At 48.1% G+C, this 26,457-nt stretch overlaps 1 protein-coding gene across 14 annotated transcripts in view; it reads left to right on the top strand.

The window, feature by feature from the left end:
* LOC138527333 (receptor-interacting serine/threonine-protein kinase 4-like) overlaps nucleotides 1-26,457 on the top strand; it is a 437,375-nt gene that overhangs the window by 201,913 nt on the left and 209,005 nt on the right. For 8 of the 14 annotated variants that reach the window (XR_011283899.1, XR_011283898.1, XM_069638392.1 and 5 more), the window contains exon 7: nucleotides 19,920-20,020. The exons of 2 other annotated variants lie outside the window; for them this stretch is intronic. Coding sequence is in view for 9 of the 12 variants with exons in the window: in XM_069638392.1 (XP_069494493.1) it covers nucleotides 19,920-20,020 (101 nt within the window). In the remaining 3 variants the exon portion in view is untranslated. Of the gene's footprint in view, nucleotides 1-19,919; nucleotides 20,021-21,476; nucleotides 21,551-26,457 lie in introns of all 14 variants that reach the window. 4 more of the 14 variants (XR_011283897.1, XM_069638387.1, XM_069638386.1 and 1 more) reach the window with 1 other exon arrangement.

Raw genomic sequence — 26,457 nt, 5'->3', positions numbered from 1 at the left:
AAGATTGAAAAGTATGGGACACATAAAGGTGTCCCACAGGTTATCAGAGCTTGAGAGGACGTTGCATCTCCCAGCACACTCTGGACATCCGATGTGTCAAGAAGTGATACACCCAGTCAATAGAATCCTGACCACATGAACCCACATCTTTTAGTGTGTGAAGCTGGCGTTCGTGGTCCAGCAAATTGAAAGCAACTGAGGGATCTAACAGGACCGGAAGGCCTGTCCCTTATCAAGGATCCCTAGTTGAAATCTTCACTGGGAGGCGGGTGTATTTACTACGTCTGGGACCTAGGGTCCTCGCGTCAGTTTCTTTTTATTCTTCTTTTATATTTTTCTTTTTCCTCCTTTTTCTTGATGTTAATAATATAGAGAGTTTTTCTCCATATCTCTGTGTATTAGGTACACGGTAATGATCCTTGATCAGTCCTTGTCTTCATTGAGGTTGATCAAACTGTATTCTGGCATATTGCATTCAATTGTGTAGATACAGTATTGCGATGAGCCACCCGGTTTCAGTGGTAAAAGACCATTTTCATCAGGGCTGAAACAGCTGACGAGAAATGACGCTGTGGAAATTGGGAGTGGCTAAATTTAGCTTCTTTAAATGCGGGTGGACCAGTCTGTTGGAATACACAACGGGAAGGGAAAGGGTAGGGAGGGAAAAGAGACACAACTTAGTGGTGAGTGGTACAGTGGCTGCACAGTATGTCTTTTTGTCACCTAGAATGGTAATTGGCTTACCCTCAGCTTGTGTATCTTCTCTCCAAGAGAAAGGTCCTAGGTATGAGACTGTATGACTTCAGTCCCACTGCAGATGCCAGCAAAGTTCAGACTTCTGCACCAAGTACCTAGATATAAACCAGGGTATGGTTTGTGACAATCAAGGTGTCTACTTTTATGACATAACTTTCATGGCCAATTAAATTACTTATAATTGGCAATGTTCACAAGGAACACAGATGTACCAACACGTCACTAATTGGGTGCGTTTGTGGGGTACATGGGTGCCAGACCCGGTGGGTGGCAGACACAGGGGTATTATGCCCTAATGCAAATGTATACAGGAACCACATAGACATAATATTAGGAATGTCCACTCTATGGCTAATGATATTGTAAATCAAAGTTGTAAATCAAATCCACCGATTATCAACACAGCTGGACATACCTGTTGTCCCCTTCGCTGCGCTAGTGGGTGGTTTCAAGATGAGTAAATAATTCGGGTGGAGAGTAGCATCAGACACCACACTGAATAAAACAGAATGGGAGAATGTACAATGAATGGACGCGGGTTTCCGTACATCTTATTTTTAAAGAAACTGTTTTGTGAGTGAGCCGGGGCATCCGAAACCTAGAAGGAGATCCCTTGTTTTACCTGAATATTGTGGTGTAGTTAGTCTGGGGTGCATCTGAAAATTCGAGTAAATCGTTTCTTTCGGATTCACGGTGCCGGAAAAGCAACGAACTTGCAGAGAGGGCAATCGAGTGAAGCTCGCGGTTAGCATCACGTGATATATTCTAAATGCGCATGCTTCGCCCTTTGCGTGAGTCGCTCCGTACAACACATAGTGGGAGTGGCTATGTGTGTTAGAAGCTGTATGGGAGTTGTAGTTAGTATTGCCCAGAGATCGGCAGACGCGTTCGTGGGCACTCGGTGGTTGCCGTGGATGTAAAGAGGACCACACTGCTGCCTAAATGTATATCTGAGACTATAACTGGAAAACTAAACACCTCAAAGTCTACCAGACACCTAAATATTGTACCATGGATGCGGGTAATTGCATGTACTTAAATGGGCCACAAAATACCTGTAGATGAATTGATCAATATCAATCTGCGCGCGTGGACCTGACAGTATCTGTGGAGCCAGCAGTATTTGTAATGCACAGTCAGAATGGCTTCAAGACTAGAGATGGAAAGAGGCCTTGCCTCTCTACTCGGCCAAATTGACAAATGAATGATGAAAATAAATTTAGATGTAAACAAATTGCTCAATCAGTGAATCGACGGCAAAGAACATTTGGAGTTCTCAAAAGTGACTGAATGAGTGAATGAACCTGCGCTTTATTGGGACAGTTTGAATTACCAACATCCATGGCAACATACTCTAATGGCTAATAGTAAGGGTAAACAAGATGATGCCCTCTTTTTTAGATGTTTGTTTTTTGGATCCCGATATTGGAGTGCCAACTAGGTCACATATCGGTTACGGTATTAATGACAAACTGGATCTAATTGCCCCATTGCTCTTCATAATGTTGTGAGAGTTTGCCAGGATGTTGGTTCATTCAAACCCCTGGCATCTGTTTTTAATCTGAATATCCATTGCTGCTTGTGGCGATACTGTAGATCGTGGAGATTCCCTCCTCTCGATGGGGGGTGTTTACTCTCTCGATGATGGACCAGGTAAAATTATCTGGGCATGATTTTTGCTGGCAAAATGTTCCAACATTGGTGCTGTTAGTGTCTTTGTCCGGTTGCATGAACAGTGTTCAACCAGCCTACTTCTAATAGGGCGTGTTGTCATCCCTGTGTAGGGGAGGTCACATGGGCAGTTTATAATATAAATAAAATATTTGTGTTGCAGTTCGTTAAGACCCTTTCTGTCCAAGGGTATCTTAGACCGATCTCAATTTCCTTTGTTCTGGTGGTGCTTGTGCAGGATCTGCATGCCCCACAGGGACTATGACCTCTTGGTTTCTCTTGGTTCCATAGTGTTGCCTGAATTGTAATTACAGGTTCCTTGTAGGTGTGCATAAGGGAATCTTTCAGATTTTTTCCTCTCTTGATTGCAAATCTTGGGGTTTGGAGTTGCGATTCACCTACATTCAGGATCGGCCAGAGTTTTAACACTACTTTTTTTGATTTTGTTGGTTAAAGGGGAATAGGTAAAGCTAGCTTTGATGTTATTATCCAAGGAGCTTTTTTCTTTGGTGTGTTGTTCTAGGGTCACATCCCTTGGGATGTTCCTTGCTCTTTTTCTTGCTTGTTTCTCAGTTTTGAGGGGATTGGGTCCTCCGACGAATTCCATACCTGTGACAGGTAATCACCACAGCTGTGCTGCTTCGGAAACTTTTTTCGGCGTCTGCGTCCTGCGTCGATGACGTCGATGCGCCGTCGTCGAGGACCTCGTCTGATGTCATCCGATGTGATAAGTAGGACGCACGACACCCGTAGCCTCAGTTCCGTTTTTTCCGCGAACGTGTTGCTTCGTGAATCTCGGTTAACGCCTCAACTCTTTGGAGTTCTGTTCTTCTCGGTTCTTCGAACCTGTTCGTTTTTGTGAGAATTTCCTTTGTGTGAAGATGTCTTCTACTTCGTCTTCGACCCCGCGTCCGGGCTTCAAGAAGTGCGGGGAGTGTGGGTCCAAGATGTCGGTGACTGACTCGCACAAAGCCTGCCTCTGGTGCCTCGGGGAGGCCCACGACACGGATGACTGTATCGACTGCTAGTCGCTCACGTCCAAAGCCTTACGTGAAAGTAAGAAGAAGTTGTCGGTAGGTCGGGTGTCCAAGCCCCGGAAGTCGAAGTCTGCAGGGCTTTCGACGGATGATTCGAGAGGAGACTCTCTGCGTCATCGTCGGAAGTCTCGTGGGTCTCCTTCTAGGAGTCGGTCTCGCCACTCCTCGGCCTCTTCGAGGCATTCTCGGAAGCGCCGACAGCGGTCGTCTTCCAGATCCTCTTCTGAGGACTCTGCCCGGCACGTCGCTTACCCCACCAGCCGTGCGACGCCGGAGGAATGGGCTTCCTTCGGGAAGAAAATGCTGGCGATTCTCGAGTCGCAGGGTACTAAGCCGTCAGCGCCCCCGAGTGGGGTCGGTCGTGAGAGGTCGAGAGACACCGCTCGCAAGAGTGGTTGGCACGAGTCACGGGAGAGGTCCCGTTCGGACAAGGGGACTCGTTCTCGACGTACCCGTTCCAGGTCACGGTCCTCGACGCATTCGAGACCGTGTGCACCTGGGATGTCTTCGAGGAAGACATCGACGTCTGAGGCGTCAAGGGCATCGACAGGCTTTCTCGAGGCTCCGAGGAAGTCGTAGAAGCCGTCGACGCTCGGGTCGTCGAAGGACATGCTCGGAGCTCCGGCTTCGAGGACTGTGTCGATGCTGGCGGCGCTGCACCTGACGTTGATGACAATTTACTCGAAGTCGACGCCAATCCTCTCGGCGCCGATGCCTGTTCTCTCGACGCAGGCGCCGATTCACTCGACGCCTTTCGAGGCCGGGGTGTCGGAGGTACCCCGTGGCACGGGGGAACCCCCTAGCAAGGCTCTGGTTAAGAGCAAGCACTCTCGGGTGCCTTCTTTTCGCCACCTGGAATATATTTCGGAGGTGGATGAGGATTCTGATGGCCTGGTTCCTAGTCAAGTTCCAGACAAAATTGTCTCGGGCCATAGTCAGTTTGACGATTTGAGGCAGTCACTGCATGATGCCAGTGGACTGGACACCTCTCCGGAGGTGGAGTTTTGTAGGCCTTAGCCTGGCTCTCATGCCGATTCCTCGTACCCGCGCCTTATGGCTAGGGTTTCCGAGTACTTGGGATGGTCTGCTCCCCCAGGGGAGTTTGTGCAGGATGATCTCACGGACATCCTTGATGTTGGTCCCCCAACTGACCCGGTACTGCCGTTTCATATGGCTCTACAGAGAAGGGTGGCGGCGGCTTGGACTGCTCCGGAGAGTCTCCCGGCGGTGGGCAGGTCCTTGTCGCGAAAATACCATCCAGCCAGTAGCGACCCCTGCTACTTGACCAGGCACCCCACTCCGGAGAGTTTGGTGGTGCAGGCGGCCACGGCCCCGGCAAAGCAGGCGTTGTACCCTACCATCCCTCTTGATAGGGACGACAAACGTTTTGATGGCTGGGCGAAGAAAGTGTTTTCTTCTCGGGGTATGGCGCTTCAGACGGCCAACTCCATTTGTGCCTTGTCTCGTTTCACACACACTCTGTGGAACTGTGTTGCGTTAGCGGCTGAACATATTCCCGAAGGGGACGAACGGGATGGTTTCCTTGCTATGGTCCAGGATGGTAAGGATGCCATGTGTGAGTCTGTTCAGTCGGGTTTGGACATGGCTGAATGCGTCAGCAGGTCCATGGCGGCGAGCACCGTGATACGCAGGTTTCCGTGGTTGCGGAAGTCGGGGTTTGCTCCTGATGTGCAGTCCCGGCTCCTCAACATGCCATTTTACGGTGAACACCTTTTTGGCAGCAAGGCTGACGAGAGCCTTGAGAGGTTGCAGACCTCAAAAGCTGCAGCGAAGTCGTTGGGCGCTGCAGTTCGCCAACCTCCGCCTTTTCGTCCTAGGGGACAGCAATGGAGGGGTGGTTCCTTTCGCTATTACTCGTCCTTCAGTAAAGCGAGAGGAGCTGCCAGTCAAAGAGGCCAACGCAGGGGTACCAGAGGTGAACGACAGGGTACCCGTGGTGCCAAGGCCGCTCGGGCAGTTGCCTCTTTGCCCTCTGGTAACACCGCAGCCGCTACCACTCAGTCATGAGGCCATGTCCCATGGTTCGCCGGTTGGGGGAAGGCTGGCGCAGCATCTTTTAGAGTGGCGTGCCATTACTTCAGATGTGTGGGTTCTGGAGATCATAACCCACGGCTACTGTCTTCCCTTTCGGCACAGGCCTCGCGACAATCCACCAGGGAACCTCTCTTTGTAGAGTCCGGATCCGATCCTTGCGCAGGAAATTCAAGCCCTGCTGGAGAAAGGCGCCATAGAACTGGTGCCTGTAGCGGAGAGGAACAAGGGATGGTATTCCCCTTATTTTTTGATTTCGAAGAAAGACGGGGGATTGAGACCCATCATGGATTTGCGCGGTTTGAACAAACTCCTCAGGAAGGACAAGTTCAAGATGTTTACTCTCTCTCTCAAGTCCTCCAGGCCCTTCAGCTTCAGGACTGGTTGGTGTCTCTCGACCTCAAGGATGCTTACTTCCATGTGCCGATCCATCCCAAGCACAAGAAGTACCTGAGGTTCGCGGTTGGCGACTCGTACTTTCAGTTTCGGGTCCTGCCGTTCGGATTGACCTCCGCCCCGAGGGTTTTCACCAAGCTCATGGTGGTGGTGGCAGCGCATCTCAGGCAAGGGCGGATTCACGTCTACCCCTACCTGGACGATTGGTTGATCAGGGGGAGCTCTCCCGAGCAAGTCCTTTATCATCTGTCCGTCACCTGCCACTCCCTTCACAGGCTGGGCTTCTCCCTCAATTTAAAGAAGTCCCGTTTGACGCCAACACAGCGGCTCCAGTACATCGGAGCAGTGCTCAACACTTCCATGGGGCAGTGTTTTCCTTCCCAGGTGAGGGCTCTTCACATTCAGCAGATGGTGCACAAGTTTCAGCATGCCCAGACGCTCCCAGCGTTCGAGTTCTTGAGGTTGCTCGGCCTCATGGCATCCTGCATTCTTCTGGTGCCAGAGGCTCGCCTGCGGATGAGATCTTTGCAGTGGGCACTCAAGATGCAATGGTCGCAGGCCTCCGGCAGGATGTCGGACCCGGTTCAGTTGCCGCCCTCGGTCGCCCGGGACCTTCTGTGGTGGGCCGTCAAAGGCACCTTGATGAAGGGGGCTCCATTTTGGCTTCCCTGGCCGGAGGTGATGATCGTGACGGATGCATCCCTCACGGGATGGGGAGCTCATGCCAACGGGCTGACAGTCAGCGGTCGTTGGTCTCCGTCGGAGTCCAGGCTCCATATCAATCTGTTGGAGCTGAGGGCCGTCAGGCTAGCCCTGAAGGCTTTTCTGCCGACTGTGCGAGGAAAGAATGTCCTGATCCTGACGGACAACACAGTGGCCATGCACTACCTCAACAAAAAGGGGGGGTAGGGTCACTTCCTCTGTGCAGGGAGGCAATGCAGCTCGAGTTCTGGGCCATCCAGCAGGAAGTTTCGATCGCGGCAGTTCATCTGGCCGGAGACGAAAACGTGACGGCGGACGCTCTGAGCAGGCAGAGCACAATCTCTCACGAGTGGGAGTTGGCTCAGGAGATTCTCCTGGACATCTTCGCCCTTTGGGGGACCCCTCAAGTGGATCTCTTCGCCTCCAGTGTCAACCGGAAGTGCGAGAGGTTCTGCTCACGGGAATTTCCTCCAAAAGGAGCCTTAGGAGACGCGTTCGTGGTGGAGTGGTCATTCCCGCTGCTGTACGCCTTTCCTCCAGTCCCCGTCATCCCGCAAGTGCTGCGGAGGTTACGGAAGTTCGGTTCCCGGATGATCCTCATTGCTCCGGCGTGGGCTCGGAGGACGTGGTACCCGGACCTTCTCGACTTGTCCATCTGCCCTCCACGTCGTCTTCCCTACCGAGACAATCTGCTCTCACGGGAGGGGGGTCAGGTTTTCCATCCAGAGGTCAGATCCCTCAACCTTCATGCTTGGCTTCTGAAAGGTTGAGGTGTAAGGATTGCGACCTCCCTGAAATCGTAATGGAGGTGTTGCTCTCGGTCCGAAGGCCAGCAACAAAGTCTCTGTACCGTTGCCATTGGCGTAAGTTCTGCGACTGGTGCAGAGTTCAGAATGTGGATCCTTTTACATGTGACATCCCCATGGTTCTGTCCTTTTTACTTTCTTTGGCCCACAGGGGCTTGCAAGTGGGTACCATTAAAGGTTACCTGGCGGCACTGTCCATCTTTAAGCGCTCGTCTGAAGAGTGTTCCTACTTTAAAATCCCTTTAATTTCACAGTTTCTGAAAGGGCTCACTAATGTGTTCCCTCCGTCACCTTTCCTGGTGCCCGGTTGGGATTTGAACCTTGTTAAGTTTCTTATGGGTGCTCCGTTTGAGCCTTTGCATTCTTGCCCTTTGAGGCTGTTAACTCTGAAAACTGTGTTTCTGGTTGCGGTTACTTCCGCTCGCAGAGTGAGTGAGTTACAGGCACTTTCAATTAAGCCACCCTTCACTGTATTTCACAAGGACAGGGTTGTCCTTAGAGTTCGTCCTTCTTTTCTTCCGAAGGTGGTTTCGGAATTTCATTTGGCCCAGAAGGTTGTTCTTCCGGCATTCTATCCTCCTCCGCATCCTGGTAAGGAAGAGGAGAGGCTCCATAGGCTTGATCCTAGGAGAGCTTTAAGCTTTTATGTTTCACGCATGTCCCGGGTCAGAGTGGACGATCAACTCTTTATTGGTTACGCTGGAAAGCGTTTGGGACAGGCTTTGACGAAACAGACTTTGTCTCGCTGGATTATTTTGGCCATCTCGGAGTGTTACCGCTTGGCGGGTAAGGACCCACCGGCTGGCTTGCGGGCCCATTCTACCAGGGGTATGGCTGCATCTACTGCCTTGCAGAGGGGTGTTCCTATTCGCAACATCTGTGATGCAGCCACCTGGGCTTCTGTACATACATTTGTATGTCACTATTCCATCGATTCCTTCCGGGGACAGGATCTGGCCTTTGGCAAGGCGGTCCTTTGCTCTGCTATTTGATTGACAATTCTAAATTTTGATTCTAAATTCTTTCCCTCCTCCTTGCTCTGGTACTGCTTTGGGAGTCTGTCATAGATATGGAATACGTTGGAGGACCCAATCCCCTCGAAGAACAAGTTACTTTCTTACCTGGTAACGTTCTTTCGATGGGATGGTCCGACGATGTATTCCATATCGCTCCCTCCCTGCCTTCCCCGCTGCAGAATTTCTTTTGCGATTGCAGCTTACGTTCTGCAAGGCTTTGTGTCTAACTGGCAGTTGACTAATGTCACACGTTCTGGGGGAAAAAACTACAACTGAGGCTACGGGCGTCGTGCGTCCTACTTATCACATCGGATGACGTTGGACATCGGAGGAGGTCCTCGACGACGGCGCATCAACGTCATCGACGCAGGACGCAGAAACAAGTTTCTGAAGCAGCATAGCTGTGGTGATTACCTGTCATAGATATGGAATACGTCGTCGGACCATCCCATCGAAAGAACGTTACCACGTAAGAAAGTAACTTGTTCTTCTGCCTTAGTTGGTCTGCCTATTTTTCCTAGTCTGTTACATGTGAGCAGATCCGACGGAATCTTAAGAATTGTCCAAATGGTAGGTTTTTTCTCAGGCTCGCAGGATGATAGCTGGAAAACTGCAACAAGGAATTCCTGTCTGTAGGTTTGTTAAATACTACAGTAGATATAACATTATTGCGTATTTGAAGTCTGAGGTCCTGGAAGTGTAACGTTGTATGGCTGTGTCTCGGTGAAGGACAGATAAGGGTTTTGTTGATTTAGCCATATCAAAAATGCTGCAGGCTCTTCATCTGTTCCTCTGAAGATCATGATGATGTCGTCTATATATCTTTTCCACAGGTCTATTTTACCAAGCCATGGGTTTGTTGGTGGATAAATCTTTTGTTCCTCGAAGTCTGCTAAATACAGATTTGCCAAACAGACGGCACAACCCCACGCACAGTGATAGACTGCCACACGCGATGGGAAGACCTAAGCCTGAGGGTACGCAACCTCCTTTTGGTCCAGTGAAGCCAGGGCATGGCCACAGGTGGCTGGAGCCAGGGCGTGGCTACGGGTGGCGGGGGCGTATCCCCAATACGCCTGATGCCCTGGGAGGAGATGTGAGCAGTGTGCTTCACCTAGAGTCCATTGAAGGGGTCGGCACTGCAGAGGCCGGAGCCAGGACACCCGAAGAGGCCCGTGAGTACACGTTACCCCAATGTAATATCAACCTCCCTGGCCACCCGGCCCCCACCACTTGATCAACAAATCACAGAAATGGTAATTGCGTTGTCCACAACCCCAAACACACCCTGCATGCCCCCCTCAAGAAAACAACATCCTGGGGGCATACATAGACATACACCCTGGCCACCAAACTATGACCCATCCCAGTAATACACGAAGAACCTAGTACCGGCACCATGTACTGCCAACTGAACATGCATCTGCTCCCACACAGACACACATCACCCTGCCTTCATGTGTGCCCGCTGTGCTTATCCCAGCACCAAATCACAGCAGCGCTAAGCCCCTTATCCACCAACAAATTACCACCATTGCACACAGTCAACATGTGACCCCCCCTCGTCCCAGCCATCCTGACCCCCTGAGCATAAATGCATAACTGTCCCTATAAATGGTACAGGCAGCAAGCCCATGTTTACATCATCCATACCACACCTCTCTCCACCCCAACATCCCACAGCATGAATGCCCCCCCCCCCAACACGGTACCCAGCAAGTGGCAGTACACCACAACAGTATCCCAGCGCACTACTCAACCATGTACAAACATCACACATGCTACAGCCGAGTACGCATAACACAAGCATGTGTGCACCATGCCATATCCCCGACAAAGCACAGCAATGACCAACAGAATGTATGTATCTCTGCTTCATTAATCCACACTGTTCACTGACAACATGCCTTTCTGACTCCCTCAGGAACTTTATATGACAATGAAGTGGCCCATGCATGCACCTCAAGGGGCACGAGCCACCACAGGACACCAGACCACCACCACCACCACCACCCAGGACACGACAGCCTCCACTGGTACAACTGCCACAGTCACCAGAGCTGTGCCCATCCCGCCAGTCCCAACCATCTTTGTGAGCACAGCTGCGGCCATCCCGCCAGCCCCAACCATCACTGTGAGACAAGAGCACATCCCGAATGTACAGCTGCTGTAGCACCACCACCAGCAGAGCAGCCACATGCACATGCCCATCGATCAAGTGCAGAGGATATAGCTGACAATGGTGGAGTCTACACGGGGGATACCAGCGACCACAGCAGCTATGCGCCTTTAGTATTCAGCCCGATGGACCCAATGATCCCACAACACCCACCCTTCCTCAGTGTTAGGGAAATGGATGGCAGACTGGCGCATCGAGGAACGTCAGGATGCCTTAACTGCCCTGGAGCAGCAGCACCTCCAGGAGACGCAGTTGATGTGGGAGTGTGTACAGGCCAGTGGGCGGCAAAATGCATCTGCCCTTGGACGTTGCAGAACTGCCAACATACAGATGACCAGGAGGGTATGAAAGGGAAATAGTGTCATGTCCTCCATTGCAGAGACCATGTGCCTTCAGGCCTTCCTCGACAGACGGCCCACTGAGCAGGCCCACACACCATCCACAAGTTCCATGCCTGCAAGTTCTGTGCCCAGAAGCCCAAAGCGACGTTCGATGTGCCTGTCTTCCTCAACTTCACAATTTCTATCGCTCCTCGATATTTTTACTCAACAAACAGACTAGTCGACATTGCACATTAATAAAACACTGTGATCACCTTTTTCTCTCGCCTTTACTGTGTACCCTCTATAGGGTTTGAGACGTCACCTTACGTAAACCTGTTACGCGTTATATGTTTCTGTTCTTCCCCTGTTGGGATTTGAAACGTCTCCTTCTGAAACTCCCTTGAGCCAGGACTCTAGGCGTTACCTCTCCTTTTCAAAATTATTTCCCATTACTCAAAAATTATCACAATCCCATTCCCTTAATTTGCTCTTCCTCTACTCACCATTCGTTTGTTAACCGACTCAAGGCCTTCGGTATAGACTCCTCCTCCAATCCGACCACTTCGCCTTTCGTCTGCAGAGCGCCCATGGAAACGGGGCAGGGATTTTGTCAAAGGGGGACCTTTCCACCATCTCGGTTCTTCTTGCAAGTTTATTTCTATTGCCCGCTCTCCACAGGGAACCCTGTGATCCTCCGGTTAATGGCGGAAGATACTTGATCGTCCGAAAATCTGGAGACAAACTAGTTTGTATCTTTTCCAACCATCCTATGCTACCACCTGAGCATAGGGCCCTTTGTGTATTGTGCATGGAGTGGATGCAGAATAACTGACACCAAATAATCGAACCAACTCAGGAAGATGGCAAAGGTGCTGTTGTAATATCAATTATCTGAAACATGGAGTTACAACGGACATCAACGGATGTTCGCTCGAGTGCTCAATACATTTCTCTTAAAAACACATTTATCTACCAAAAATGTGTCATATATGACGTCATGCTTCATAGCAAATAAGAAACACCCACAAGGGATTGTGATAGGTTCAAGGGGAACATCTAAGTATATTTTCTATGCAGGCTGGGATTGTGATTGGATATCTACTGTCAGGTGGACAACTTATGCATACCTCTAAAACATGTCCTCTGCAACACAATTAAGTAAACGGTATATCATTGGTCTTCAAACTATAAGGCCTTTCGTTATATGGCCCTCTATAATTGGTTGGCACGCTCGTGCCATGTCTGGAGCATTCGGTTCACTTAGCAGCATGTAAGCTCATACCCAGGTGCCAGGAGGTGGACTTCACTTTACCGCCCCATCAAATTAGCCCAACGTCTCATCACCGATGCCTTCTGCCATGAAGATTGTCTTTGAACTTGGCCTTGCAGTGTATTCTTGTCTGTAAGAATAGAAGGGAGTGCGAGCATGCACTATCGCTTGTTCTAGAGCTCCATGCCCAACTCTATTTCGATCCTTGGTTCACGTGATAGGAGACCATGACTTGGACCATTTTGCAGTATTTAAATGTCTTAAATGAATAAAACCTGACACATCTGGTGTTCTTTTCTTTGTACCTTAACAAGGGATGATTCAGCTTCTCACGTTCACCGCCTTCAAGAATAGATAACCGGCCTTGGCTGCCTTGACACCAGGCCAAACCGCTTTACCATTCGTATCCACGATCTCAGCTAATTCTTGCTGCAACACAGTTCTCTGCTTTTCTTTTCCTTGGTGCCGAGCTTACTAAATTCATGACACCGATGTCCAGTTTCTGTACAATGGCGGCTTCGCCTGCAGTCTATTCACTACGTATAGCCAGCTTCTGAGATCACTTAGTCTACTTGTATTGCTGCATCTGTACAGTTATTGAATGTCTTGTATTTTCTACAGTGCGTCACACACGTGCAATCTTTCCGCTTATATAAGTTTACTCGATTTTTTTACTTCGTCAGTATCTATAAGGTCCATGTATTCTCTTCAGCCAGTCTTCTCAGTGTGTCACGTTCGTCTCTTGTGACGTCCCCATCTCCTTTTTCTCTCATTTTCATATTTCTTCAGGGAGTTTCTCCCTCGGATTGTCATCTCTTCGGGAATACCTTTGATAGGGTTTTCTCAGTGGGTACCTTCTTTCGAATACTCGTTATAGTATGGTCACAGCAGCTGGTGTTAAGCATGGCACAATCTCAGGCTTCCAGCGTACAGTAGGTAGGGGGCAGGATTTCCTGCAGAGGCATGCAGCTGCTCCTCTACACTTTAAACACAGAATATCCTTATAAATGAAATCTTCCAGATTTCGTACACGTGGAAACCTGCATGCTTTCTCTTTCTGCAACCATGTTTCACAAGAGCACATCACAAATGAGCGTTTGTTTTGCCTTTGGTGGGCTTCAGTTCTGAAACCCGCTTCTAGCTCCAGTGTGTCTGGAAAGGCAGGATGTGAGGGAGGTTCCCGAAACTCCCCTGTACTTTGTCTCTCGGAGTGCCTGAATACAACCAGTCCTGATTGGCTGGCTGGCTGTCCTTTCAGGACAGCCACCCTGCTGTTTGAGTGACAGCCTAGGCCGTGCATGAATAGGAGAAACTTGCTTAAAAGGTGGGGGTTTTGGGACTAGAGGCAGAGTCAACCTTTGGGAAGAACACCCAAGGAAGAAACCATGAACAAAGCTTGCTGCATCCTCCTGGACCTTTCAATTGCCTGGTGAAGCCCTGGTGCTGTGCTGCAAAACTTATTTTTCTGATCGACAAGAGAAGCTCTGGAAGGGACAACTTCTTCTCTTGGGTTAGTGGGACCAACTAACCCTGAGACAAACTCCACTGGACCATCTTTCCTGAGTGGCTGTACTTCTTCACTGCTGCAAGAACCGAGTGCCAGGGGTCGAGAAATCTGTAGTCGAGTGAAATGTCTGCAATCTGACCATAAACTCCAGGAGTCTCCTAAGGACCCCCCAGAAGCAGGACGACCAGAGCTCGGGTCCCCTCGCCAGAGTGCAGGACTCAAGGAGTGAAGGAAGCCCAACCGGTATCCAAGATCTGCAGTGGTGCTGTTTACCGCGTGCTGAAACCGCGAAGTGCTGCTGAACCGAAAAGAGCCTGTAGCTGCCGACGACCTCCAAATTGCTGCTGCAGAATCAAGCTAGACCACCCTTCTTCAAATCAGAGGTCCTGTTTAGACTTGGGGTGCTTACCTCAGTGTCTTTGAGCTGTGCTATTCTCAGTTGAGACTTGCATTGGCTTACCCTAGAGTACATCCTAACGCTGCTTTTCACAAGTGTAACAGCTTGCGACCCTACAAGTAATTTCTACAAAACTCTCTAACTTTTTGCAAGACTTTTATTGACTAAGAATTGCCTCAGATCCATAGACTGTGCTCCAATTGACTTTGGCTGTCCTGGCGCCCTGCAGACTCTTCTAGTCCTTTGAATTTGATATTTCTGTCCCTCATAGGTGGTAACTTGTTTTTAGACTGTTCTTGCTGGGAAAGGTTTTATCTAGACTTCTTTGGAAGATTTAAGTATATTCACATGCCCTGAGAACCTGTTTTAAACTTTTTCCTTCCTTTAACCTTTGCTTTCTGCAACCTCGGAATCTGCAAAGTGTACTAGTGATATATAAATGCCATGGCTGTCCTTGTGAATGAAGTCACCGTCGGATGTAGAAAGTGTGTCAAAAGCATCTCTAAAGAGTATCCACTGAACTTGTGCTGATTCTGGAAATGTATATTTGATTGTTATTTCTTGCCCTTTTTAAAGAACGCTTATTTAAAAATTGATGTTAAATAAATCACTATTTATAACTGAAACCTTGAGTGTAAGTGTTACTTGGCTACTTGTATTTGAGATTTTCCATTGCTACAGCTCACATTTACCCCTGCTCAGTCACACAACCACCTTTTGTAGTACAGGCCTATACCAATAGGTGGGTTACCTAATACCAAGAGGACAAGGGTGGTGTAGTCTCCCACAGGGTTAGTACATCAATTCTTGCCTGACAACTGACGAAGAGAGATTTGAGGTTGGTGAGATTTCCAGGGATACGGTTTTTCTCTAGGGCTCTGAGCGTTTGTTGGAGGCGAGCTCAGGGGGTCTACCAAGGGGCGGATGGGCCATTAGATGTTGGGACTTTGGTTATTCCCCTCCGCTCTCTCATAGGATATGGATGACTCAGGTATTCAGATTCCTGGCAAGTCTGAGGGACTTTTAGGGTGCCAGACTCTAGGTGCTTATGGGTCCTGATGTTAGGTTTTCCCCTGAGGACTTGGCAGCCTGAGAGATCCTCTATGCACTTCCCCCATGGCCACATCACAGGCAGACGGTAGCACTCATCCCCCACTGGGTTGTCCCAGTGTCATCAACCAGCCTTCAGAATCCGTAAATCTGTAAAGACCCAGGAATCACCTTTGCCTCTGTACCTCAGTCTTCTGCTCTGGGTACTTTACTATGTCTCTTTCGAAACCTTAAGCTATAATCCTTCCAAGGAATGCAAGCAGATTACCACGCCGAATTTGCACCAGCGTTGTTTCTGGTGCGTTGAAGGGGATCATCTCACCAATGCCTGAGCTACATGCCATCTATTGGCCATTGGGACCTGATTGCAAAGGTGCCTGTCGCACTTCACAATGATCAGGGCTGAGAAATGCTCTGTCGCTGCAGTCCCCAGGTCAGGCTGTTGCCCCATAGTCGTGTAACCCACTTCTGACCTAGTTACAGAGCCTACCCTGTATGAGAAGAACCATCACCAGAGGTCTGGCTACAGAAGAGAATCTTCTAATTGCAGACGCCGCTGTACTATGGTCTCGACGAGATGGCGCCAGCGCTGTGTTTCTCCAGACTCTGAGCCAGAGTCTGGAGTTTGTGTTTGTTATGTGATTTAAATGTGGTTGTTAAAATTATTTTCTGTTTTCATTTTATGATATAATGTTTGTGTAAGGTTTACTGAAAATGAAATCATACACACAATAAATAAATAAAAAATACCTCTAACATTTTGTAACAGAAGTCTGTCTCCCCATCTGCTGATTTTTACACCCACTTTCACCCGTAGTCCTTCAGATTAATTAATCTAAGCAACCACAGAAATTCTAGAAACTAATATTTCCTGGAGCCCAAGTTCTTTTAAACTTCAATACTATGATTTAGCCTTTTGGGCAGCAAACAACTGAGCTGATAACAGAAGCGACCCAAACAGGTTAGTAGAGTGCTTCAAAAATAAAACAATGCAGGGTTTTTATGCAAACAATAAAATGCAAACAAAGTAACTAAAACACTGAAAACCAACCTTATAAAAGAAGTACAGGGAATGCAGAGCAAAGAGAACGTGCACTCTGGGTTGATAGGCGGGGCCTTCAGGCCAAAGATTCCGGCAGCAGGTCAATGTTCAAGGTTATGTCTTAAACAGTATAGGAGGGGGGCTTAAAGTCACTGTGGTCCTTTAAAAATGGTCTGGGGGTACAGGGCCTCTTTAAATACTTTAGTTCAAAAGGTTGAGCCAGGCTTTCAGCGTCAAATCCGGTAGTATCGACACTTTCACTAATGGACTGGGGTTGACTTGTGGAGCTGTGGCAACATGTCCCAATGATGTTTGGTGGCAGTGTTGGCTTGCAGGTTGAAGTTGCTGGGATTGGCATGCAGTGTTGGATCAGTGCTGCTGGAAGACTCAGTGACCATGGAGATGGAAAAGCAGAGTCTTACCTTCAGTGTGAGGGCTTGACTGGTTTAACACAGCACCAGGGCACTGTAGCAGCATTGGTTTGGAGCTGAAAGGAGTTGTTTAGCAGACACTGGTGTCTGGGGAGGCATCGATCTCTGATGTAGGTGTTGACGTTGAGTGAACTCAAAGGTATGGAGAAAGTCAAGCACAATAGATAAGATATTAGATTTGACAGGAAGCAGTGAGCTTCTTACTATGGGGCGAGTTAGTGACATTCTGACCAGGTTGTGGAGGGGAGTAAATGGAACAGTCACCGGGGACAATACATTGGTGGAAATACATAGATTAAGGACTATCAACATTGGACATGTTTGCTTTCAGGTAGGCGGCACGGCCAGCTGTGTTTGGGATGTGACTATGATGGATGAAGTGCTAGAGTGGAAGCAGAGAAAGTGAAGGGTAGAGGCAGGTTAGAGGCGAGGGAAAAATGTTAGCTAGATTTAGGGGAGGCATGGTATCACAATATGACACTTGACACAATGGATCCAATTTGTAAAACCTTTATTGAAAATGTTGGGGCTGGAGAAACTCCTACTTTGCCCTATAACGGCGTAATCAAACGATAAACAAAACAGTCCTAGTGGAGTCCGTCAAATCAAAATGGCAAATGCTAACAAAACCTAATGCCTGCCCTATCTCTTGTACAAAAAGTGTAAAAAGGAGAAATGTATGCAAAGGAAAAGTCAGTGTTCAAAAGAATAAATGTGGTTGAACCAGCTCTCCTCCTTAAATTAAACCTCACAGACAAAGGCTGTCTTTGTAGGCAAGATGACAGACTCTGGCTCGATTTCAAACACTCTAAGCAGTTCCAAACTGTGGATTGCGGCCACCTGGACTTCCACGTTAAAGTCTTTCTTGACTTTCAAAATTGTACTTCAACACAAAGGTCCCCCTCTGCCAGATTCAGACCTTACAGCACACAGTTCAGCACACAGTTCACATAGGCCCCCCTCTGTCTGGCTCAGACCTCTCACATCACATTTCAACACAAACTTTCAAGGGGGCTCCCTTCCCCAAGTTTATTGTACTTTGGGTCTCCCTCAATCGGGCTCGGACCGCTTTCGGATGTCAGAGTTTCGAGTCTGTTTGGCTCTCTTTACAGACCACTGCAGGACCACTTTGACTCAAATTTCACGTTTACTCTTGCTTAATTCACTTTTGCTGTTCGTTCGCTTTATGGCTTGAAACAATGTACCTTTCACATACACTTTCGAATGGGCTACTTCCTTTCGCCGGACCACTCTGTTGCTTAGTATCGTTGATCTCACAGCTGCCTTTTACTTCAAAGTTCATTCACAGGTCTGCCTTGCTTTGCATCTCATCCACACGTGCAGCCTTCATTTGCGATATAATGTTGCTACTTCATTCGCTTGAACACACACCGGTCTCAGGTCACTTGCCAACTCACCGGCTGTCTGTGTCTTTCTTGTTTTGCTATTTCCAGTTCACAAGTCACGGTTAGTACCTCAGGCTTTGCCTCACCTCCCCAACTCTGTCGTTCATCCGGGAGGGTCGCGGGCGTCCTTGAAACACAATGCAATCTTCACTTGTGGGATCTGGACTTCTCCACGTGTCTTTCGCGGTCTGTCGGAGGCAGCATCCTTCAGTAGGGAACCTTTGGGTTTTCGGCTTGCTGCTCTCATCCCTTGGTCTGTTGCTCTGCTCCAGTAGGCGTGCCTCTGTTCCCGAAGTTCTGCTCGTACTCGTGTTCCGCTTTGCTTAGAGGGTGTCTTTATGTGTTGCCTTTTATTTGTGTGAGGAGAGCTAACTGTTATCAGGTGTATGCACTCAGTGTAAAGTGCCTGACTCTGCTTGACTCGATTAAAGGGACATGTCCAGTACGATGTGAGAGAGTCCGTCTGTCTAGAGACAGATGGACATTTTGATGTGTGAATTCATGTAGGTGGCATCACCATGATTGATTCCCTGTGGATTCCACTTTCTGATGCAGGCAGAGACATTGGCGGTTCTCCTGCACAGCATCACATGTTATATATTCTGTGCCCTTGCTCTCGCAAGGAAAAAAGTCCAAAATTGTATGTACCATAAAATGCAGGCAGGAGCCTTCTCTCCCACAGTTTTTAAGCTTTTTGTCCTATTCCACCAAGCAACCAACCAATTCTTGGAAATGGGCAAGGTTTCTCTTGGCGATTCTTACACGTATAGAGAGAGGTGTGCAACTTTATTTTAGAAAACATTTCAGTACACCTGTTATGGCTCAGTTAATAAATGAATATTTTAATTTTTCAGAAAATTGCATAACCAAAAACAATCTTTGACGTCCTGCTATATAATGCAATGTAATCTATTAATGTATGCAGTTACAGCAGCATGAATGCATTCTTGTTCCAGACTTTATAAATATAACACCTACGTTTCATGTTTCAAACAATTCCGCAGGGCGACAACTGGTTCATAGAGTAAAGGGCGTTTAACCTTTTTTTAAAATCTTTTTGGCAGTGCACTGAGAAACAAAAGAAATCACATTATTGTCAATGAACATAAATTAGTAAATCGTTGTGTCCCTTGCTTTAGAAAGGTTTCGAAGCCCTAACGTAAGGTCAGTGTTTGTACTGAAGGTCTCCGTTCTTGGTAGCACAACTGATAGTTTCCTTGTCCCCGGATGCAAAGAAGGCATTTCCGCACATTCTTACCACAGTCCAGGATATCAGCAACCACTTGATCGATACAATCATCAGTAAGTGGTGGTCTGGCCTACAGGGAAATCTAGATATTTATTGGCAGGCCTCTGCATCCTGGGCAGAGGTGGACTGGCCTACAGGGAACTCTGGAGATTTCTTGGTGGGCCTCTGTACCCTGGGCTGGGGTGGACTGGTCTACAGGGAACTCTGGCGATTTCTTGACAGGCCTCTGCATCATGAGCCTCTTGTTTGTATACCCCAGTTTTCTAATTCTCTTACCCTCTCCATCCCATGCAACCTTCTTTCCATCCCTCCTCATGCCCCACGTCTCTTTGTTGTGTTTAACTACTTTTAAATCCCTATATAGTAGCATATATGCTTTAAAGGTCACTATCTGGGGGTTTCTTTTCAAAATGTTCTTGGGACAGAACCCCCTAAACCCTGGCACGGTTTAAAATGAGGCCACTTTGAGAAACATTCCCTGGCCCACTTTTGGTTCCCAGTCTACACCTGCCATCAGTGCCAAGAGGTCCTGTAGGACTGTAAATGCTAGGGGCGGGTTTAATCGGCCCCACCCACTCGCCAGGAAAGAAGAGCACCTTAAGAGTCTCAATCTTCATCTTTCTCCACAGAGTGCATCAAGCAGACCAAACCAATGTGTGCAGCTTACGAAGCCGAGAAAGGCGACGCCATCCGGATGGTGCAGGACAGACTCAAGTGCTATTCCCAAGAGGTAATAAAGAATGCCTTGCACAAGTGGTGATAGACATAAGTAGATGTTATTGAGAAAATACATTATGGCACTCGGATGAACCAGTAAGGCAAAATAATCACTTGTATATTTGTGTTCAATAAAGCGTGACACCATGGTGGGGATGTGTGCACACTATAACACACTCATAACATAACATAACATGAGTGAATTTACAGCCACTGGTTAGTCAATTTTATTACATGGAACCATCAAAATGGCCTATACTTACAAAACCTAATGCCTGCCCCACCTCTTATACAAAAAGTGTGTGAAGGGGAATATGCATGCAAAGGATGGTTAATGTTATAACATAAACAATCTATGTGACTGAGTCAGCTCTCCTCTCCACGCTGGACAGCACGCAGTAAGGCAGCCCCTGTAAACAGGATGACACATTCTTGCTCAGGTTCTCAAAACAAAGGTAGTTCAAAATGTGGATCGAGGCCTGTGTGGCCTTCCACGTTAAAGTCACTTATTCCAGTTTTCCAAAAGTTCTTTCCCAGTTCAACAAAGGTTCATGCAGGTGTCCCTCGGTAGGGCTTGGATCTTTCAGCCAAAAAAGTACCTGATTCAATGTAGGTCTCCCTCAGCCGGGCTCAGACCTCACAATCACAGCACTTGCAGGGGTTCCCTTCCCCAAACTTTATTCACACTCAACAAAAGTACTTGATTGAACGTAGATATCCCTCACCCGGGCTCGGACCTCGCAATCACAGCACTTGCAGGGGTTCCTTTCCCCAACCTTTATTCTCATTCATTATGGGTCCTCTTCCCCTAACTTATCACACTTCCGGTCTCCCTCAGTTGGGCTCAGACCTTTCACTGATTTCATAGAGTTATGTGCAAGGCTTTTACTATAGACCCCCGCAGGACCACTTCGACTTTCTGTTCAGCTCACACTCTTGTGTTATTTGCCCCAGTGTTTCTTGGTAGTTCAGTACCATAATCACCAATGTTCATAGAAATCTTTCTCTTAAATTAGTTTTGTTCACTTTACTGCTTTATAACAAGATATCACAAATTTCGTGGAGACTTTCGAGTGGGCTATGTCTTGTCACCGGACCACTCTGCTACTCTGTATCACTGGCTTCACAGTTATCAGTAATTTAAAGTTCACCACAGGTCTGCCTTCCTTCGCGTCTCATCAGCACGCACACAGTCTTCAATCGTGAGAAATACTGTTGCAACTTCCTTAACACACACCGGCCTTTCATATCGTTCGCTTACTCACCGGTTGTGTGCATTCCTTTCTTGTCTTTTGCAGCTTTAATTCACGAGTCAAGGTTTATACCACAGGCTTGGCCTCGCCTCCCCAACTCTGTTGTTCAGCCGGGAGGGTTGCTGGTGTCCTGGAAACACAATGCAGTCTGTGCACGGGTGATGGGGGCGGCAAAGCACTGGTAATTACCAAATGTTTTCTCTCCACTGTCCTCAGGTCCTGTTCATGACCCCTTTGATCGAAAGTACAAATTGGCACCTTCTCCACAAACTGGTCATTCGGATCGCAGGGTGAGTCTCCGTACATTAGACTCCTCCATAACTCTCCTCCCAGTCCACTGGCAAGCTGTTTTGACCTGAGCCTTTAGCCCTTGATTGTTTGCTGCTCCATCAAGGGGCGCTGATGGTCGAGATTTTTGAAGGGTCCATTTATCGAACTGTCCCTGAAGGGTAACTTGCCTTCATGTACCATCCCCCTGGTTTTTAATTATCCTCTGTCTCCCAGGCTGGGCGCACAGTCTATTACCCTTATGGCGAACTAATTTAGCCGGAGGTGGGGAGAGTTTGCTCCGAAAATGTACCTGTTTTGCAGGGTTAGGTAAAGTGACTGTCTTAAATTTTTTGTCACGTTCCTCCCTTTCTATCATGGACAGCTCATTACACAGGGCGTCTAGGGCATCATAAACTTTCTCCGCAAAAATTGTCAAGACATCTGGGTCTTGCCCCCCGGATGCCGATTGTAAATCTGCTTCAGCCTGGGCTGCCTCCTGGCTCTGTACACCTTGCACCTGGGACATCCTAGGTGTCATTGTTCTACTCCATATCCTGTACACCATACAGGGCTCTTGGTTAGTTAATGTAATCTCCAGGAAACTATCCAATATGATTTCTGCAATTCTGTTTGATGGCTTTTAATTGCTGTTGGTTGGCAGCCAAATCGGAGTAGAGGTTGCGAAGACCTTCCATTTTTGTTAAGATTAATGTCAATTGTTGTAAAATAGATTCAATATCGGTCTCCATACTATTTTTATACGAGAAGCTCTGGGTGACCTTCTCGATAGACTCTGACTCCAGATTTGGATTTATCAACCAAATCTTTCAAATTAGGGCTGTTGGACAGTGAGGAAACAGTATGGTTTACTGTCATCGCCAAATTGGTCCCCAGTCAATTGCACTTAAAGGATCTTCACATTTTAAGCAATGAGCTGTTTTTATCAATCAAAGAGATTGGGATCAAAATGTGTTTATCAAATTCTTCACTCTTTGTACCCTCTTGGTTTTTGTTTATCGGGATTGTGTTATGGTCTACTTTCAACCGCTCTTGTTTGTTATGGGGATCTGTTCGCTGGCATATAACGGGCTGTAAACTGGTCAGAAAGGAAGAGGGAAGCGATATTCTTTGCAGGTTGACCACTTCGAAAAAGCCTGTAACTAATGGTTGCTTAGGGCCCAGCATGGACTTAGTAAGTTGATCTGGCGCTTTTGTGGCTTTCCCAAAACTGGCAATTATCGTACCTGCTTTTGCAGTCCCCTTCAAGCTGCAGATACGTTTCTCTGCTTTTGTTGTTCCACTCCGCAGCCTGGGTCTGCGTTGGTTGCCAGACTTCACAGTGGCCTGGTGTCGACCCATTCTGCCGACAATGAAGGGAAACCGAAATGATCAAAGAGAAGAAAAGAAGGGGGAGGCAGCCATGGGGTTAGTGGGGGGAGGAAATTAAGAAGGGTACAGGACAAGGATCAACAGGAGGATAAGAGTTAATGGGAAAGGGAGATAGTAAAGGGGGTTCCAAGGTTCATGCACCCGCAGTCCCCACCCTCTTAGCTCTTTCCTTATGTGAAGTTGGCTGTTGCATTTACTCAGTTGTCGAGTATTAAAAGGGAAGGAAGTTCCAAGGCACATAGACCCGCAGTCACAACCCTCAGCTCGATTTCCTGTTATGGTTCAACCGGCAGCGGTAGATGATTTATTTGCTTAATTGATTGGCGTCCCATCCAGCCACCAGAGGGCAACCACCAGGACACTGGCTCACCTGGTTTCACCAACGGGGTGTGCTGTCACAGAGTAATGCATTTCTTTTGTCTTCAGCGTGGTTCAGCTCCTAGTAGCACTGATGCCTCATGTGCGATCTGATTGGGTGTCAGCACCCTTCATACCTAAACACCCAAACACTTGTTCGCACTCCGCCAAGAAAGCTGTTTTCAAAGGGCTCTGCCTCCAGTAGTGTCTGCAGAAACTGTAGACAGACTCCAGCCTGTCTCAGCAAGCAAAACACAGCAGGACCTAAACACTTGTCTGCACTCCGCCAAGATATCGGTTTTTAAAGGGCTCTGCCTCCAGTAGCGTCTGCAGCAAACTGGCTGCGACCATACATTTCCATGCTGGATGCACCAATATTTGCCAGAATCCCCATATAAGAACATACACATGTTTGCTTTGCACATAATGCCAGTGATGATACTATAAGAAACCATGTCCACACTGGCTCTGCCAATATATGGCAGTATCCCAACAAAAGAGCAGACTCATGTTGGCTATGCCTATAAAAATACCATTTCACAATAAGAACATATCTCCAAACTAGCTGCACAATGTATTCCATTCTAGGTACGTACTAACACTTGACATGCTAGCCTTATACTTGATGCCCAGTAAAACAAAAAATGCCATGACACAGTAAGAAATAGCTAGACTGGCTGCACCAAAATGCCATTCTAGCCCAGTAATAACACTTATCATGCTTATCATGGATAACAAGGGGCAAAAATGTCATTCCACAGTAAGAAACTGCTAGTCTGCCTGCCCCAAAATGACAGTCTAACACGTTCTTTTATCTCTGACCGCTGGTTGATAAATGAAATGATGATGGTTTTGTACACGGAATCTAAGATAGATGCTAAGTAACAAATGTGTTTTTAACACACCCCCACATGCTCCCCAGCCCAGCACAAATACACACGCACATAACGCATTCACGCGCGCACCCATATGTTGTATTCTCACTCATTGAAACAAATAATAGATACAGAAATAAAATCCTTCCTGCATGCAGCCCCAGGTCTCATGGACTCCGCCGCCTCCAGAGCAGCAAGAACAGGAAGCATGCTTCTTGGTTCCTGCACATGCAGGCAGGAGCCAGAGCGCTAATGACTCAGCACCCTGCTCCATATGTATGTGCGCAGAGGCACAGTTGACCCTCTCATAGATACAACCATTAAGTATCCCAACCTGCATCTCCAAAGGGCCATGCAAGGCTGGAGAAGCAAAAGCCCCTCTTCTTGCATGCCCCATTGGACATGCGTGGCTCGGGTATGAACGGTTAAAGGGAAAACATGTTTCCCTTTTACAGTTCTGACCAGCCAAGGAGCGCTCCCTCCATACGTAGGTTGTGGCACCAGCTTCATGCATGTGATTTCTTTAGAGTGACCATTACTGGCATTGATAGGTTGATGTGATATGACACTTATAATGCGCCTGTGTACAAGTGTTTCTAGATGCCACAAAACAAGGGAGGGAAGACATGGGGAGGATAAGACAAACAATCCTACTAGGCCTAGTGTCTTTCGGATTGTGCAAGTGCGACAATAGAAGTGTAGTGGGAAGGAAGAGGGGGAAGTGCAAGAGAAAGGAAAGGGGAAGTGCAATCAGGGCAGCATAGCTCTGAGGAAGTGCAGCTAGGGTGGCGTGGCTCTAGGTAAGTGCGAGTAGGCAGGGGGGCTGTAGGGGTTACAGTCCCTAAATGCGCGGTAGGTCAGGAGGCAGTGCAAAGGAAGACTGGTCGTGGAAGGAGCCCAGTACCAAGTGAAACTCTGAGGGAACCAAGCAACCAGTCAGCGCAGCAGACAGTTAAATTAGCAAGATAGCGACAGAGAGAGAATGCAGATTAGAAAAGAAGGGTCTTGAGCTGCTTCTGGAACTTCAGGTGGTCCGACTCAAGTCTGAGAGGAGCAGGGAGGCTGTTCCAGAGGGAGGCACCTGCAGAGGAGAGAGATCTACCCCTACCGCCCCCCACTCTCTGCCTGGAGATGCATCTGACCCTCAGAGAGTTGGAGCTAGCTGAACAAAGGGCTCTAGAAGGAAGATATTTCGGAAGAGAGTTGGATGTAGTGCGGGCCCTGGCCCCTGAAAGCCTTATGGATGATGCAGAGGGTATTGAACTTTATCCTTTCAGCCACTGGGAGCCAGTAGAGAGATTTCAGGGCTGGAGAGATACGGTCCCTGGGTTTGAGGCCAAGGATAAGTCTTGCAGTCCTGTTCTGGATTAGTTGCAGGGTCGAATAATAGAGGTACGCAGATTGAGAAAGAGGCTGTTGCAGTAGTCCAGCCTGGATAGAACCATGGCTCTGCAGACAGTGAGCTTCTGGGGGAAAGTGAGAAAAGGTAGAATACCTCTGAGGAGGTGCAGCTGGAAGTGGGCCTTTTTGTCAAGGTCTGTGATGTGAGGGAGAGGAGGAGAGAGTAGAGTTGAAGATGGCACCAACGTTTTTTGCCTCCCAAGAAGGCGAGTGTAGAGGGCCCAAGGAGGGAGGCCAGAATGAGAGAGGGAAAGCGGGAGCAGGGGCCCCAATGAGAAGGGTCTCTGTCTTACTAGCATTAAGGCAAAGATCGTTGGAGGTGCACCAATATTGAAACACGGATCGGCAGTCAGGAATGAGCGGGGGAGGGCAGGAGGGGAGGCTGAGGGAACCCGCATAACACAGTAAGTTAGAAGAGAAGGCTGAGATCAGGTGGACCAAAGGGGTCAGATAGAAATTGGAGAGCCAGGGGGAGAGGATAGAGCCCTGCGGGACACCACATGTGGAGAGAGAGAGGTGGTGGAGAGAAAGGACCCAAGTTGGACCTCGGAGGGACAGTCCAGGAGGAAGTCGGTCAGCCACGCCAGGGCCTGATCTGTGACGCCCAGGTTCACATGGACTGAAACAGGGGGATGTCCAACCCTCTAGAATTCAAATCTATGCAACTAGACTTTGTATATTTAGTGACGTTTCTAGTGACACATTTTAGGGAAGGGCTTAGTTGCCCCACCTGATGTTAAGAGACCTATCACATTATTCCACTTTCCTAGACGAGTATGGATGGTATACCTAGATGAACCTTGTTGAACCTCACACTCACCATTAGGTTTTTTTAGTTTGCCACGTAGGATGACGTTAGTAATATGCATGTTAAACGTCACCTATGACGGTTTTTCACTATAAGA

This window comes from Ambystoma mexicanum, chromosome 14, assembly GCF_040938575.1.
Source record: "Ambystoma mexicanum isolate Mex_15411 chromosome 14, UKY_AmexF1_1, whole genome shotgun sequence".
Lineage (NCBI taxonomy): Eukaryota > Metazoa > Chordata > Amphibia > Caudata > Ambystomatidae > Ambystoma > Ambystoma mexicanum.
This window is presented reverse-complemented; position numbering and strand designations above follow the sequence as displayed.